This window comes from Trichoplusia ni, chromosome 6 (genome assembly GCF_003590095.1).
Source record: "Trichoplusia ni isolate ovarian cell line Hi5 chromosome 6, tn1, whole genome shotgun sequence".
NCBI lineage: Eukaryota > Metazoa > Arthropoda > Insecta > Lepidoptera > Noctuidae > Trichoplusia > Trichoplusia ni.
Window position 1 is genome coordinate 14,716,369 of NC_039483.1, and position 18,358 is coordinate 14,734,726.

At 34.5% G+C, this 18,358-nt stretch overlaps 2 protein-coding genes across 2 annotated transcripts; both read left to right on the plus strand.

Moving 5' to 3' along the window:
• The first annotated feature begins 2,730 nt into the window (after positions 1-2,730).
• On the plus strand, positions 2,731-7,098 carry LOC113495113 (inducible metalloproteinase inhibitor protein-like). Its single transcript, XM_026873707.1, has 5 exons — positions 2,731-3,315; positions 3,828-4,016; positions 5,848-6,051; positions 6,364-6,410; positions 6,876-7,098. The coding sequence occupies exons 1-4, from the start codon at positions 3,258-3,260 to the stop codon at positions 6,396-6,398; spliced, it is 486 nt and encodes a 161-aa protein (XP_026729508.1). The 5' UTR covers positions 2,731-3,257; the 3' UTR covers positions 6,399-6,410; positions 6,876-7,098.
• Positions 7,099-10,581: 3,483 nt separating this feature from the next.
• On the plus strand, positions 10,582-18,315 carry LOC113495108 (zonadhesin-like). The gene is made up of 12 exons (XM_026873703.1): positions 10,582-10,670; positions 10,901-11,014; positions 12,628-12,819; positions 13,101-13,292; positions 14,232-14,441; positions 14,542-14,736; positions 15,181-15,375; positions 15,813-16,001; positions 16,449-16,634; positions 16,937-17,137; positions 17,400-17,594; positions 17,960-18,315. Exons 1-12 carry the CDS (start codon positions 10,604-10,606, stop codon positions 18,187-18,189), a joined length of 2,166 nt encoding a protein of 721 aa, XP_026729504.1. The 5' UTR covers positions 10,582-10,603; the 3' UTR covers positions 18,190-18,315.
• The last annotated feature ends 43 nt before the right edge of the window (positions 18,316-18,358 follow it).

Sequence of the window (18,358 nt, forward strand, 5' to 3'; positions counted from 1 at the left end):
TCTCGACTACTGAGAGATAACATTAATTAAAATAAGGTGACCCTTTTGTTAGACTAACGATTATAAGAGAAAGATAATGAACAAGCATGATTCAGTAGCAAATACTTACTATAAAAACACAATCTCTGTATCGTTAGACAGTTCGTCGCCAGACATACAAGGCTATTCGGAAAACCGAAATCTGTGTTACAGACAAGCAAAAACAAAGTTATACATCACCCGGTAGTTATTCATAACGAACATCAATCTCATCAAGCAATACAACAATTTATGCAGAGAATCCTTTATAACATAGCGGTACAAGGGAAATGTACAAGATAAGAAATATAAATAAAAGAATACAAAAAGCATGTTACAATATGAAGCGGCAAAAAGCGCGCGCGAGGCAATTTCGGTAAAAAACAAAAACAACGCAAACATGTGGCGATTCTGACACTTTTTTTTTTTTTCCAGTTAGGTCGAGTATTTTCTTTTTTTATGTAAAGGAGTTTTTATTCGGTTTGTGTTTAATGAAAATTCAGGAATTCACTTGAAAAAGTAAACAAATTTTGTCGTGAGTATGCTGTTTTGCATTGATACCGTTAACTTGAATGCGAAAGATATAAGATAAGATATATCCTTGACTGGCAGTTTTAAAGTTGAAAGTAGGAATATTCTAATAAAACAACGTTTCCCTTTTTGAAGAGTTCGACAATACATGATTATTAGGAAGTCCATTAAAAAAAGTTTCAAGTCTTGGCTGATGTCATAAAAATGAAAATAAGGCACTCAGTTTTTTGAACAAACCATCCAAACACTTAGCTAAATTAATCTAGTTCGCTCTAGCGAAAACACTGATTCACTAAAAACAAGCTCCTACCTAGAAAAATAAACTGAACTGTTCACGAAAATGTGTGAAGATATTTTAAATTTAACAAAGCAATGCCTTTATGTCCTATGTATGGATTTGAATGCACGAGGGGCAGGTTCGATCGAAAGGCAAGCAACTACCATGGTGATTTTGAAGTTGCAGGTACTTTCTTAAGAATTCTATGAAACCATGACTAATAATTTAGGAAATCGTAGTGAGAAATAAAGTTATCTAAAGTAGTTATCAATGCTCAAACCTCCTCTCTTTGCAAAGAACCCTGGGCCCAGCAGTGAGGACGTTACTTGTAGTCTGGTATTATTTTATACTAGCTGTTGCCCGCGACTTCGTCCCCGTGGGTAGAAGATAAAGTTATGATTTAGGTATACCTGCCCGGTTTTTTTTCACATTTTCCATTATATCTTAGCTCCTATTAGTCGCAGCGTGATGGTTCATAGCCTAAAGCCTTCCTCGATGAATGGCCTATTCAACACAAAAATAATTTTTCAATTTGGACCAGTATTAGAGATTGAGATTAGCGCGTTCAAACAAACAAACAAACAAACAAACTCTTCAGTTTTATATATTAGTATAGAGTATAGATTTTTCGACACGAAAATTATTAAAACGCCTGTAACCGTATCAAGATTATTTAATCACATGTTAAAACCGACTAGGAATATCGACGTAGACGTAAAAACATACTTACACGAAACTCTTACAAAATTATATTTACTTAACGTTCTAAAAATAGACAGCTAACCTTTCACGAGGTAAGCACCTAGTGACACATAACTCAACGGGAGAGTGACGAGAAACGGAAAACCAATATTTCTCAGTAAATATATAAAGGAGACGTCGCGTAAGAAGACCTGAAATAATGGCAGACACAAAAACAATAATGTGTTTCTTATAGACGATGTCTATAGTAAATTGGATATTTCTTTATTTCCAACGTTAATAGGATCTAATTTATTATCTATTGAGAGAAATAGGTAATGAGTATAAAGATATAATGCATGTATTTCATTTATTAGCTTCAGCAACTTTTGTTTTAATTGGTAATAGGCGGCAAAATATCTGTTTTTGCTTGTGCTTAAACCATTAACTTAGGTTTAATGAGACAATAATTTGTTTGGAGAACATGGTCTTAATATTAAAAGTTCACACTAATGGTAACGCTTACTTTACGAGTACATTGCCAACTGTCAATTGCAGTGTTTCTGGTATGTGCTTACACCAGTGTTGGTAAAAAGATAGCCAACAATAAAAAGCTACATTTCATTCCACTAGATCTGAAATCCCTTGACGAATTCGGGCCCAAAAAACTTGTAATAAATAAATCTCCCTTATCATTTTGTCCGAATGAAAGAGTTGTGACAAGAATTGCCTTATCACGCTCCTTTCAGACGATGAGCGAGCAACTTGTCACTTTTATTAAAAAAATATCCAGTGAGTTGGACAAATTACTGTTGCTTCCTTCTTTTACGGAGTTGCTTCGTTTTCGTGCATTTTAAAGGATGGAAGGTTAATCTCGAGTATTGTTTTCTGATTAGTGGCATATTTAATTTGTTTTATGCCACAACCTGCGTGATCTGTGTGCTTTTCATTCATTAAGCTTTGGATGTTCATGAGACTTGTTATTATAAAGCTCTTTTTGGGATACTTCTTTTTTAATTTATTTGTGCAAAACATATTGGAACTGCATAAACAATTAGTAACATTACTTTCAACTAATATCAAAGCTTTATATGTAGATATATATGACCTTCATGTATGGTTCCTAAAATAACCTTTTTGCAAATATATTTTTTTGTAAGTAAGTTGCCAACGTTAGCACATCGGGCGACAAAATGTTCAGGACGGTCAAATGTTCGATTAGATTAGTTCGGTAAACTTAATTACTTCACGGTCAGTAGTGATGTCTCCCAAAAATAGTTTTTACTTGATTAAAATTACCCACCGTTGCAGTCAAAATACTTATCATTCGTTTTCCAATTTAGACAAGTGGTGCTTGTTGTCATGTTTTTATCATGTAACATTCTAGCTTAAGTGTTTTGTCTATATTCTTATTATATTATCTTTTTTTGTTTCCATATTTTATAATTATAAATAAATTCATATTTGAAAAATACACATATTTTGAAAGTGCGCCTGACAAAAATGCACCTGCAGTTTGTTACCTGTCTAATTTTTAACAGCAGCATACAGCGCCATCTCTATCCGCAACACGTAACTAATTCATTTTCAAACAAATGATACAGGATACTGGTTCTATTCGTAAATCATAGATGGCGTTTTTCCCAAGAAAAATGTGTAAATATTTAGAGTAAATAGTCACAAAGACGTCGTAATAAATAGTACATCTTTCGTGTGCTAAGCTCATTATCACAATAAGAGCAGTTACGAGATGACTGGGACTGTGTTTTTTAGTTTGTGCATCATTTTCCTTTCAATTGGTTTTTCTAGTAAGTGTCACAATAAAGTATTTTAGTATTGTTCGCTAATATGTTAAACTTAAATGATTTATGCTCAAACGGCGTCCGTTAATTACCTTTTATAGGAGTGAATGCTTAAACTCTAGTAAACATTATTATGTCCAGGCTAAATAATTGTTTCGTAACTCTAACCATGAAAAGTTTTTTTATGGACTCTTACTGCTTTTAACAATTCGCAACAATTAATGTGTCTCTTATTTTCAATAATTAAACACAAACTTTTTAAATACTAAAATTACAATTTCGCGAAAAATCCTAGTGGAACTTATAAAGAGTTATGCTAAAAATAGTAACAAAAGGACGTGGATCAGCTGGTGCTGTACCAGTAGCACGCCCGTCACAGCGCTGGTTGTCAGCCACTAATCAAATATTCATTTGTTTCACACATTGTTTTCAGTGCACAAAAATACTCTTCTTGAAATCCGGCTTTGGACGTTTTGACTACATAATACCTTAACTTTTTTAAACATAATATTTTCCAGGACAACTATCATGTGGCCCAGGAGAAGTAGTGGACAATTGTCTATCGAACTGTCTCGACTACTGTCCTGTCAAAGAGAACCAGGATCGCGACTGCTTCGCACCTGTAGTGTGCGGAACCCCAAGGTGCAAGTGTGCCATCAATAGAAGACGAGATGTCAATGGAACGTGTATCCCAACGACAGAATGCCGTGAGTAAAAAGTTTTACATAATATTAAAAATGACAGATTTTATCCATCTGGTGACTCTTAAAAATTTTGACAATAGAATTATGCCTCCTACCTGAAGCTTTTTCTCCTTTTTCGTATAGTTTTGGTAAAGGATTTTTGTCCGAGCTTTTCTAAGAAGACGGGTGGACGTGAAGGATGTGCGAATCTTGATGCTGTCCATCTATTTTGACCTTCAAAACGTGCTGCTTAGTAACCTAATTTGAGTTCATGACTTTTAATTTTAGGATTTGCACCGTACCAATGTTATTTTTTTATTTTGCGTAAGTACATCCTAATGGGTATAGGCATGCAGAAGCTAAGGAGTAACAAACAAATCGACAAACACATCTAAATAGTAAAATGTTTCATAGCAGTAATTGAAAAATCATTACACATATTTCACACATAGGTGATATTTTTTCTAAGAGAAGTATAATGAATATAATAACCATTTTAATATCCTGTGTTAACACCTGCTATAAAATACAGGGAGGTATGACTAGTGCATTAATAATGACTACAGCAATTAAGTCACACCTCTTGATCGAGTAAGTTTCATAAAAAGTTATTGATAGTCAACTGTTTAAATTGCATTTATCTAGAACGCTTCCCTAGAGAGCGCTAGACCATAGAGTATACACTATAGAGTCCACTTCTGCTCAATGATTTAAAAAGATATATCCAAGAAAGCAATGGTCTCCTGCCATCCAACATTCATTTATCAATAGATGAAAATTTCGTGGTTATTTTTTTATTATTATTTAATACTTGACTAATTTTCTTGAAGAAAGTTTTCCAGATTAATTAAAACAAGACGAAAGTTTCTAAGTATGTGTGTTTGACACTAGCAGTCACAAACAGAGTCACAGTCTCCAAAAAGTAGCTCAATTTTTATACAATTTAATGTGGAATTAGCTAATATATAAAAGAAGGAAAATTCTAGTAATACAGAATCGTATAGTATTGTTAATTATCATATATATCTATCTATCGCGGATAACTATCCGTGATAATGTAAAAAGTTTAGCTGGTAATAATTTCAATTTGTTTTTTGCCGTCATGACCCATGTTAGCAATTTCCTACTGTCACGTGTTGAATAATAATCCGTTAAATTGATTACGTAATTCATAATTGATAAACAACGGTAGCCGAATTGATTGCGAATTCCTCTGACTTGAGTACAATGACGCCTAATATCTGATAACGTAACATCGTACTCACTATTATGTCAACGAATGTTAAAGAAAACAAATAAACAACTATCAATTAGGTTTTCGAACACAATCACAACATCTGAATAATTGAATAAACATTTTCTTACGAGTAAATTTGTAATTGGTTTACGAATCACCGAATCTCTATTGTTTACAAACAATTGAATACAATGGAATCTTTTATTGGATTAATCTGATCTTTGCGTGCTATTGTTTTCGCATAGTTATGTCAGACCCAAATGCATACAGTGAAATAATGAATCCCAAATAAACGTAATGTATCGCTGTCCCTTAGAAAAAAAGTTAAGATTTATAATGTAAGAAGTATAATCGCAAGAATCAAACCGTGTAAGGATTATTGAAAATTCTACGTAACAAATTAATAATTAAGCGTTACTAGCTGCTGAACAAGTCGAAAACGATCCGACGGGTACATAAAATCGGGATTAAAACTATCCTACGCTAAACTTAAAGTTAAGGTTTTATAAACTATCTGTGTACCGAATCCGTGCAATGATTTTTGTGTAAAAGAGGAACAGACTTCCATACAGACTTTGTCGTTTATAATATTAATAATTATTCGTTATACATTTTCAGCTCCATTCAAATGCAATCGTCCTAATGAGGAATACGTCGCGTGTCCGCCATATTGCCCTACCGATGACTGCAAGCAAGCCACGCCTGATGGAAAATGTCCACTACTGGGTCGCATACTCATAGTGGTGGAGTGCATACCAGCCTGCCGGTGTATTAAAGGATACTGGAGAAGAAATGGCGTCTGTGTACCTTATGAAGAATGTCGTAAGTGTCAAAATCGTTTAACAGACGTATTAGTAAGGATTACCTTATGAAGAAAGTCGTAAGTGCCAAAATCGTTTAGCAGACGTATAAGATTTAGTATTTGAATCAGTTCATGACTTTATCAATGAAATAGTTGTGAAGTAACTTATTTAAATAGTAGGTACTTTTTCAGTCTAGTTCTAGTCTTTTAGACCTTAGTTCCTGTTACATAGTTTGCTCTAGATCCTAAACTTATTTAGATTTAATCTAAATAAAACGAAGTCGCATTCGACATAAACATTTAATTACCTAAGCGTTTTCTTTTCTTTTCAGCGCTACAATTCTTACCAAAACTTTTGATTGGTTAAACGTGGAAAAAGGTCAGTCTAATGAGTTTCTAATGACCAAATAACGTCAATACCGTTGTGGATTAATACAAATTCAATAAGAAGAATTGTTGAGAAGTCTTCAGTCCCCCTCTAAAGACATGCTCGTCTTCCCACTAAAGACATGTTCGTCTATGTACTTAAATGGGTTTTCCCCCATAACTGTTAAAGAGAATATCTAGTACTATTATAAATATTAGAAGTTATGTTCAATGAAGTGGTAATCATGGTAGTTAAGAAATGAAAGCACTTTTTGCTCGATGGTCCATACTGACTGGCTTATGGCCTAGTGGTTAGTGGCATTAACTGCTATACCAGCAGTCATACGTTCGATTCTCACTCAGGACAAATGTTTTTGTCATTTCATATTAAGCAAGATCACTTTTTCCATATCTGGGTGTAATTAATCTACGAGTATATTATGTACATATTTAGAAATATATCTTTCATCATTTACAGACATAGCGGTACACAAGGAGGACTGGCAAACTCGTGCCCTAGAAAGAGGAAGCTAGGGCCTTAGCCCAGCAGTGGGACAACTTGAACTGATTGATATTAAAAATATAACCTCTATAATATTCAATCCGAAAATTTGGACTACACCTACTAAGAAAACCAATAAATGGAAAGCAATTTAAATTAACCAACAAAATGTTATTTTTAACGCACTGGTTCACACACACTTTATTATTAACAAATTCCTATGTGTTAAGACTTAAAACATTATTTTAGTTTTCTGAAACTAAACTTTACTAATATTATAAACGCCAATATTTGTATATTCGGATGTATGTCTGTTTGTTACTTTTTCACGCTCTAATATCTACACCATAAGCTAAACTTATTAAAGATTCAGCTTATTACTTGTAAAATTACTTTCGGTGGCCTATCACCCTCATTTAAAGAAATATTATTTCTGTTGTAAGAGAAGGACGCCGCTCTACATTATGTCATGCGCTGTCACGCTTCCACAGTCAGAATAATGTTATCTTAAGATGTGATGATAGACCCCCTGAAAACTGAATAACTAATAATTTAATTTTAATTAATTTATAATTGTTTTTTTAGTTAAGTGCTGTCTTATAATATTGTAAAAAGCTTTATATAAAATCGTTTTTATTACTCACGTTGTTGTATTTACCACATTTATTATTAATGTTTGTTATTGATTGTTATATTATAATAAATAGCTTTTTATTAATGTTTTATTTTTTTTGAGTTATTCGTATTTCACGACAATTATACAGTTTAGATTTTTATACAATCAAGAATATACACTGATATGTACTAAATTCAAGAAACCTCATAGTTTTTAATGGATATCAGGATATCAAATGGTAGTCTAACCCACTGTGCGCTACGCTTTGCGGGTTCGATCCCCGCGTAGTACACGCGTTTGTGTGATCCACGAATACTTGTCCTGAGTGAGTGTGAGCACATGACTTGAATATTTCTGAAACCCTCGCAAAACAAAAACTAAAACTGTTTGCTGCGTAAGGTAAAGCAAAACGCAGAAGAAAAAAAAGGTTGGGTGAAAACGATTTCCCATACCTAATGTTACACTCGCATAGTTTAATGAAAAAGTAAACTAAAAGGGACCAGAAAGCCTACCACCACATCCCCAAGAAATATTATTGCCATTATGGAAGCCTACCAGCACTACATAGTCAAGAAACGTCTCTTTTACACAACGGGCAACATTACACTCATTCTTCATAATATCTTGGTAGGTCTTCAGTGATCGAATGCTAAATAAAACCATTTTTTTTCTTAAGGTAAATTCATAAATGACTGCACGGATATCCAAGTGGTAAAGGTCACCACGCTAATCCCACCATGCATGACGTTTCACGGGTTCAATCCCGTACGGGTCCAACATATGAAAATACATAAAATATTAAGAAATCACTGTTGGAAAAAACACATCCAGTCAGACTAACTCACTACGGATCACATTGCTGTAATTTAGACATTATGATAGTAACTATATGACTCAATAGTATTAAACAATGCCCCAGTGACGAAATACTACACACAATACATATGTGTGAATCAGTAAAATCATAAAATAATACTGGCCATGACTACATAGTACCTACTATTTTATATTCTGTGCCACGAAGCGGTCGGAATCGAACATTTTTTTTTTAATAATCTTAAACACGCCTCAACGCGACGCGGCCCAAACAAATTTGCAACTTCAAGTTGTCATGCACTGTAGTTGATCATCGCGTAGGTATAGGCGTGTGACGGAGGCCTAGAAAAATACACAGCGACGCCAAGCCAAATTAAATTAATTACAGAATCTAAAAAAGGAAATCATGTTATTAGGTTGTGTGTTGTCGGGAAATTCTCAAATTTTCCCCCTCTTTATAAAACAAGGGGCTTATTGCTTGTGACGTATCTGTGACGTCATACTGTGGTCATACGCGACGCAATGCTGGTTTTGTCATTGTTATGTATACAATGTAATACTATTATGTTTTTTTAATGACGTCACAAGTTTTCTGACCGTGTGTAAGGTGTATATTATTATGATTACGTTCGTTTTCCTTATTATACTGACGTATTTCATCTTATGACATGATCAGGGGATCACTTATTAAAGTACTTCGGTTATAGTTGGGAAATTGAGACGGCGTCTTATAATCGGTCCAGTGCGAGTTGGGGTTTCTAACAAATAGGTTTCTTGGTTTAACAAAATAAAATTAAAAATATAAATTCTCTGTAAATGTGTCTGTAAAACCTTACCCAACCTACAAATAACTCGTATTTTTATCAAAACGCAAACACAAGACAAATTAAATTGAAAACCGTCAATCCGTTCGGGAGCTGTGGTGCCAAAGACACACAGGGCGTCACATGAAACTTATTTTTCTCGTTGGGGTTTATAAAACAAATCGATTCGATATATTTGGCACTCAAATATGTATCACTGTAACAACCGTTGCTTATCCTTGAACCTCATTCAGTAGTTCTGGTAATAGTGGCAACAACAATACACAATCTGCGAAAATTTGAAACATGGGAATCGTAAATAGTAAGGATTTCATATTTAGGAGAAAAGTGGATGAAGCAACAAGCAATTCCAGGAGGAGCAATGATAGGCATGTGTATCAGGCTAACTTATTGCCTATGCATCAGAATTATCAGAAAATTGCATATTAAAGCAGTTGCTGGAATTTAGACCTGCAACTATGTGCAAAATAATTCAATCTTTGAAACCCTAGTTCACATAAATACCTTTGTTTAGTCCTAGCTACCGCATTAGGTTAAGTAACCTGTAATGGTAGATTAGTGTGATAATTAAATAAATAAATAAATTTCAACTGTTTAGGCAATTTCGGTTCATGATATACATCCCGGTGGCAAACACATGGATAGATAGCGAGGCGGCGTAATAGGCTTTCTATCCTTGGTTTGAACCCTAAATAGCTCTAGACTTATGTCTCTTAATATGAATCTGTGTATGATTTTTAAAGTATTTATTTCTTTTCTTCGCTTCTTAGTAGTAAATATAACAACTGTCCGTAAGAAAGTTATCGTAAAGTCACTTAATCAAAAAGTTAGAGACGATTGTACTTACATTTTGTTTACCCCTTAACAAACATCGATATGTTCATACAAGAATAATAAAAAATGTAATGTGTAAACAAACTTAAATACTCTTTAACAATTCGTGTAACAGGTGGTAATAAATTAATCCGGTTTTGCGATTATCATACGAACGATGATAACGGGTTCAGTACCATGGTAACCAACTCATTGACGGGTACTTAAAACATGTAATACAATGCCTTTTAAGTTTATTGTTTTTGAATTAATTTTGTTTTCTTGACAAATATAATTTTAAGACGGTGACTATGACGAAAAAGCAATTATACGTTGTATTCACAAATTTCTTATGGCGACGTTAACAGAGCATTGCGGAAAAGGTATTTTTTTATTTCTATTACTACATTCAAAGAAATCATAGCTATATATAAACCATTCAATATAGGAAAATCCGCTGTCTTGTACGAATACAAAATTACATTTTTTATTAGTCACGGCAGAATTGTGACGTCACTACACTTGTATCAGGCATTAGTCGCCGGTACCCTAAAATACAACTATGTAATATGTATATGTTTGTATGTATATATAAAGTAAGTTAATTACGTACGAACAGACGGTGCTAAGTCGCGATGGAGGTCAGAGGACTGCTTGTTTTAGTTTTAATAGCCAATGTGTTTGTTTTAGTTTCAAGTTCAGGTAAGATACGCGTCTTATTTTATTAAAACATAATTTAATGAACGAAAGTAAATAGTTTATGCCAAAAAGGCGATGTTAGGCCTTGCTTTAAATTTTTAATTGAATTATCATTTTTTTACAGTCACGTTTTTTAAGAACCGTTCGATAAAAAGGACTGACAGTCGTCTTATAATTTAAATAAAAAATGAGTTTTTTTTTAATTGAATCGTTTTGCTTTTAAATATGTTCAGGCGAGGAAAATAGCAATTCAAGTGAAGTAGAAAAATCTTCCAGTGGCCATGGACGCGCTGCTTTTCTTCCACCAAGGAGAAGAAGACACACCAAACCAAGAAGATGTCGAAGAGGTAAGTGAGATACAAATAATATAATAATATTACGAGGCTGCCCGCACCCCACTGCTGGGCAAAAACCTTCCATTGGGAAAGGTTTGAGCATGATTATTGATTAAATATATTGACTGTATGAACGCCATGTGGTAATGGCATAAGGTAACCCCGGCAAGGACGAAGTGATTAACGTGACGCTAGTTCGATCTCCGCAAAGGATCGTGTGTCACAAATTCCTGTTTTTTTAACTTCTTTTTATAGGATTTGAATTTCAGTAATCGGAATATTTGCGGTCTTAACACATATTATAATCTGCTCCAGATAACCGTAAAAGTTATTTTAGCTATTTTACAAAAAAAAAATCCCAGTTTATTTTTTAAACAAAAAATTCGTCCCACTTTTGAGTTACTAAACGAAAATAGAATATAGAATCAGTCAGTAATCAGTTGTTAAAATATTGTATCGTGATTATATTCAAACGTGATATAGCCATAAACTTAGACTTTTTTTTATTACCAGTAATAGCATATTTTTTACACTAGTCAATAAGTACTATACTTAAAATTGAATATGTTTAAATTTTATCTTCCATGCTTGTTTGTCACCAAAAGACCGAGTACGACGAGCATATGCTAATTATTTTCCCCTGAATTAGTTTAGCTTCATTTAGAATCATCAATTGAATTAAATGTTCTTCGATTTTTTTATTCAAATATTATTAACGTGTCAAAAAGCTTGACGATTTTTATAACAAATACGGTAGTAACGATAATTTATTATGCTGCTTTTCTCGTATCGGTAGATATTAAAAATACTATTGCCGAAAACTGAAAAAAAACAATTCGTACACACAATGTAACGGTAAAAAAATGACGTCTTTAAGTAATTAATTATTCTATAACATGTATACAAGTGTGAACAAATCAATAAATGATATCACCCAATAAAGGATAAAAAAATCTGTTTCACACAATACGTTGAATAGATTCTTACGTCAAATAATTGTATGAAAACAATACAGTAATTGTTTTTTCGAATTTTTATTGATTTTGATATATTTTTTTAATAGTACAATTCATTTATTCAAAAACTTGTCACGTGTAACTAGCTGAATCGAGTTTACTTATTGTAAAGGCATTTAAAATTTGTGTCGCGGGTTTATTTACAAACATACACTCAGGCTCAGAACAAGCATTCGAGACCACACAATTGCTATGCTAATGTCCCACATGGGGATCGAGCCCGCGACACATAGCGCACATAGGCTTTTTGATGTGACAGACAATGTCACTCGGGTATCCTTGCAAACTGGATTTAAAAAATAAATGAAAAAGAAATCTAAACCACTGTTGATATTTTTTGAACACTCATTTTTGCATCGTAGCCGCTAAAGACTCTATACCATACCTTTAAATCAAACTTTATAACCACTACCGCTTTAAGTACCTACAATTTGTGCAGTCCTTAACAAAAGATGCAGCTCTACAACAAAACGGTACCATCTCGCTTCTACTACTGTAAAAGTCTTACTTCAAGAGACAGAGGCCCAGAGCCTTTATGGACAAATGAACACATGTAATACTCAAAGTACTTAATACACTATTAGTTTAAATATTTCTTTAAAATTTCAGGAAGTAGATGTGGCAAAGGAGAAGAGTTTTCCACGTGTATCCAATCAATAGTTAGGCCGCAATATTGCGCGGAAGAGGAAAACCAGGGAGTCCGTTCAATGGATCCAGTTAATGCATCGTGCAAGAAGGGCTGCGTCTGCAAAGTTGATTACTTGAGAGCCGATAACGGGACTTGCATACCTAAGGACCAATGTAAGTCTATATTGTTTCATAGCAGATAAATACATTTCTAAAGCCGAACGGTCGACTTTTTGAATCTAATCCGAGGAACGAACTTTTTCAATGTAATCCTAACCCGTAACCTTCTGCATTACGTTGCTAGGTGTCGGACGTCCTATAAGACCATATTAATGAATTAACTTTGCATGAGTAAAGTGGCCAAAATTAATTATTGAACTTTAAGTAGTAGAAACTCTGAAGTATAATTTTCCTAAGCTGAAAGATGACCTTTCTAAATGTATGTTTTTGCTTAGGTGTACCGAAGTGCTGTAATAACGAAGTATTAGACACCTGTCCAGGTCCATGTGATAATGATTATTGTCCTAAGAAGGAAAATGAAAATGCTGACTGCATAGGAGCTACAGTCTGTCTTAAACCCAGATGCAAATGTGCCTTCAACCATCGACGAGATGAGAACGGGAAATGTATACCAACCACTAGCTGCCGTAAGTACTGCATATCTTCAAAACCTGCAGCTAACATTACATATTCAATGTAAAATATAAATAAATTGGAGAGATTGAAGTGGACCATCGACATCGCTTTCACGTAGAAGCATGTCTGGAGAAGACTTTGTATATTCCACCTGTACTATCTGTATCTATGCAAGTAACTTGAATGTTTGCGAATCAGAAGCAACACAATAATTACATACTTTAGTGTGTCATTTGAAAAATACATTAAATTTTGTTTATTTTAATTATATGTAGCTGTTGCCCGCGACTTCGTCCCCGTGGGTAGAATATATAAGTTATGATTTATACCTGCCCTGTTTTCTTTTCACATTTTCCATTGTAACTTCGCTCCTATTAGTCGCGAGTGGTTTATAGCATAAAGCCTTCCTCGATGAATGGTCTATTCAAACCAAAAATAATTTTTCAATTTGGACCAGTAGTTCCTGAGATTAGCGCGTTCAAACAAACAAACTATTTAATTATATAAGAATGATTGTAATCACAATGTTATCCATGTTTATATTAATTATTATTGTATACCTAGTGGGATCCTTATAAAATGCTGTGCTTACCTTTAATTTAGATGCATGCAATGCTATTCTATATGTAATGATGTACTATAAATGTCTTTGTGTGTATTTAGTTGGTTTGCCTAATCAAATAAATAAATATAAACCATCACGCTGCGACTAATAGGAGCGAAGATACAATGGAAAATGTGAAAAAAACAGGACGGGTATAAATCATAACTTATACCCACGGGAACGAAGTCGCGGGCAACAGCTAGTATTAGTATAGATTGATAGTGTTGTAAATTGACTTGGGAAGAAATGCTACTGTGTGGCATGTAGTGGCTAGTCGCAAAAGTACTAGCTACATTATATAATTTTATATTGACAGTAATTCATATTATTAGCCTTGCTTTCACAGCTCCCTTCGACTGCAGCGCCCGCCCGAATGAAGAGTTTGATGCTTGCCCTCCGCTCTGCCCCACTGACGACTGCAGTCAAGCTTCACCTTCTGGCAAATGCCCAGCTCTCTTTGGCAATATCGGCATAGTTCTACCTTGTAACCCAAAATGCAGGTGCATCAAAGGCTACTGGAGAAACAATGGAACGTGTGTGCCTTATGGACAATGTCGTAAGTTACATTAAATAAAATATTTGTGACGGTATTTATGATGAAATGGTTTCGTCGCTATTGAAATAGAGATAATCCATGAGTTCTTTTGGTTTTACAGCTGGTGTCTGTCCTACCAATGAGAGGTATTCGGAATGTATTCAAGGTGAATGTAGAGCACTCAGTTGTACCGAAAAGGACAAATCAATACCGTGTCCGAGGATCAAAACAGAAAATTGTTTGAAGGGATGTGTGTGCGAGGAAAACTATTTGCGAGCAGCAAACGGCACATGTGTACCGAAAGACCAATGTGAAAGTGAGTACCCATACAAAATTTCATATTTCAATACCAGTAGATAACAGTGCCTGTAATATAAAATTGGACTTAAAAGAGCTGTACGTAAATTACATTGGGCATAGTGGCATCTTACTTCAACCACAATCTTGTAGCAAAATTTAGTTTCAAATTTTTTCACCAGTAAGAAAAATCGTTTCAGTAAATAACTGTCCAATTAACGAAAAATATGTAGAGCCAAGGATTGTTTCCAAAAAGGACAGCATGTGCCTTGTCCAGATGTACCAAAAGAAAAATGTGATAGTGGATGCATTTGCAAAGAACAATATTTGAGAAGTGAAGACGGTTTTTGTGTCCCAGAAGAAAGTGTGAAAGTAATCAAACTTATTTGACTAGAATGAGCTCCAAAACAAATGTGTTTTTGTTTATTTATTACTTTTTTAATAAAATGTTTTCAAATTACAGATAACGTGTGCCCTGCTAACGAAGAATGGTCAGAATGTACGCAAGGGGTTTGTAGAGCATTGAATTGCTCTCAAAGAGGAATCCAAGTGCCCTGTCCTGGCATCGTAGCGGGGAGCTGCATAAAAGGATGTGTTTGTAAAGAAAATTACTTAAGAGATGATAGTGGAGCTTGTATACCGGCTGATCAGTGTTACGGTAAGATTTTTGGCAAAACGATTTTACTTTTTTTTTAACTTCGACAAGGAGTTTCTTAATTCGTCCCTATTTTTCTTTGTTAGAACTTACTGAACTGAGTCGTTGATCCTGTTTTTTTTAACGTGAAATAGCTAAAATATTGCTTCTTTTATAAATTCTTACTCCTTTTTATTGTGTAACTATCCGTATCAAACAAATTACAAAGACTTGGTGGATCCCAAAAATGCTAGTCCCATGAGGAAAAAAGATTTTTGGCAACAACTTGGCAAAAATCTTTTAGGATCAATTCGAATTTTCTACGCTATGCCACTTAATTACTTATATGACGTCGACTTCTGTTTCGTATTAAAAAGGAATCTTAATCGCGAACTTTCAATGTTAATAGACAAAAAAACACGTCTTTATAAATTTAATGACATCCAAATGATTGTTTACAGCCGGTGTGTGTCCAAACGACGAAGAATACGTCGCATGTAGTCAAGCGTTACGAAGACTAACGAATTGTTCTCAACGAGGACATTACATTAACTTTGACAGCCCCGAACCGTGTGAAGGTGCATGTGTCTGCAAAGAAGGCCTTTTGAGGACAAACGAAGGGCTTTGTGTACCAGAAGACAAGTGTGGAAGTAAGTTTAAGCTTATTTTCGTATGATTGACATACAATGTGTCAAACGGTGTCGGTTCTAAACACCCGTGGGCACCGACTGCACGGCATCTGACGTGGCTTGGGTGTGCTAGTTTCCTCGACATTTTTTTCTTTACCGTTTTTAGCAAGTCGTAATTACCTTGTACTACGCACATAAAATTGAAAAGACATTGGTGCGTAATTGGATTTAAACCTACGACCTTAGTTTCAACCAGTGATATTGGTAGCTACTAGGGTATAAAAAAAACTCTTTCACTTAAATTTTACCTTCTGTAAAATCGAAGTGGCCTTGCAAAAACTTAGGCGCTTTCTTTGATTATTTTCCAAAAAAGGTTTAAGAATTCTAATAAACTGCTAATCTTCTTCAGAGGCAAATAAAAAAAAACTAAAAGCTATCGACTACTTATGTACCTTAACTTCTTTACAGACATCACTTGTTTCGATAATGAAATTCTGGACAACTGCGCCAAGGATTGCAACTCCGACTACTGTCCGTTTGCGCCTGATGTTGAAGATTACTGCTATAAACCAGAACCTTGCCAGCCTAAATGTAAATGCAGATTCAACTATAGGAGATCAAGCAACGGTACTTGCATCCCCACGAGAGATTGTCGTAAGTACTATTTTAAGTAAAGGTGTATTCATGATTAAGAAGAATAAAAAACCACTTCTCTCCATGAGAAAACTGTCTTAAAATCAAAACTAATCACAACGATTTCCCCTTATTAGATCGAATAAAATTAAATAAAAAAGAATTATATTAGATCTATATAAATTACGTCACTTTGTTAGTATCCAAGCTAAAGTATCCAATCATGTGCATTTTGCTGATTGTACATTACCTACAACTACATCATTGAAAAGTAATAAAATATGCCCTAAGTATTACCTCACAAGATACATTTTTATTTACAGCCCCTTTTGACTGCTCTGATCGACCAAACGAGGAATATAAATCCTGCCCACCGCTTTGTCCCACCGACGAGTGTTCTCTTCCAAGGGTAAACGGCAAGTGTCCGTTCAGGATAGGTGTAACCCTGGAGTGCAATCCAAAATGCCAATGTAAAGAGGGCTATGGAAGAGTCAATGGCACCTGCACCCCATATGAGCAATGTCGTAAGTAGTTTAAAATTGAACTTTATTTCAATAGCAGTAAGATTTCCTTTTGTTTTTCCCTTCTTGCAGATGTTAACAGTTGTAATAATAAGGATATTCTAGGAATCAGCAGTTTATGAGAGGCGGCAAAATTTATGTAAATAATGAAAAGCTTTTCAAACAAAATTATCCCTTAGTTATTGAGCACTTGGTCCATTTTTAATTGTCAGGTTTCAACCATGCTCCACTTCTTCGATAAAACAATACTTTGATGAATTCCCAGCGGATCTTTGCCCAGCCAACGAGGAATACTCTTCGTGTACACAGGCAACGTGCCAGCCACAAAACTGCACCGATAGAGACACCCTCGTCCCCTGTCCGGGATACGACAAAAACTCCTGTAAAAGGGGATGTATATGTAAGAAGGATGACTACAGAAACGAAATTGGAAAATGTGTCTCATACAAGGAGTGTGGAGGTAAGACTTGGCATTATTTGAATAATAGGACTTGTATTATAAACAAAAAAAAATAAAGACGATAAGATGCTTTTTATATCAACAAGCGCAAATAAAGCAGTATTTTGTTATTATTAATATGTTTTCTTACAAACACTTATTCTAAAAATAAACGACATTCAAATGGTTTGATACCCGCGTATCGGAAGTCAAAATACATTTTGGACGACTGAAAATAAAGTCGTAAATTAATAAAGATTATCGGATATTCCAATATGGCATTCGGCATACGGCCATTACAAACTCGAGTAAAATAGAGTAATAACGTTAGTAAAGATTGTCTCAAACCTGTCTTATTTTAAAACAAATGTTATCTTTTGTTCTAGGTCCAATCTGCCCCTACAAAAATGAAGTGTTCACTAGCAAAAAGGTCGGATGTCCACCGAACACGTGCATATCTCTAGTCGCCAAATTCAAATGTGATGCAGATCAAAAAGTGGAGCCTGGCTGCGTCTGCCAATCTGGATACTTGAGGCTTAATGAGACCTCACCCTGTATACCTATATGCCAGTGCCCACAAATGTCTAGTTCACCCGATTGTATTGGGAAACAGTGAAATAAGACTTCTAGCAATAATAGGGGAAACTATGCTAAAATGTAGCTATTAGTAGAGGATAAATGTATATTAATTTAAAAGTACAATGCTATGTTTTGTGCGCAATAAAAAAATAAGAGAAATCAATTGTGTTTTTTTTAATATATAATATAAATATATTTTAACTATT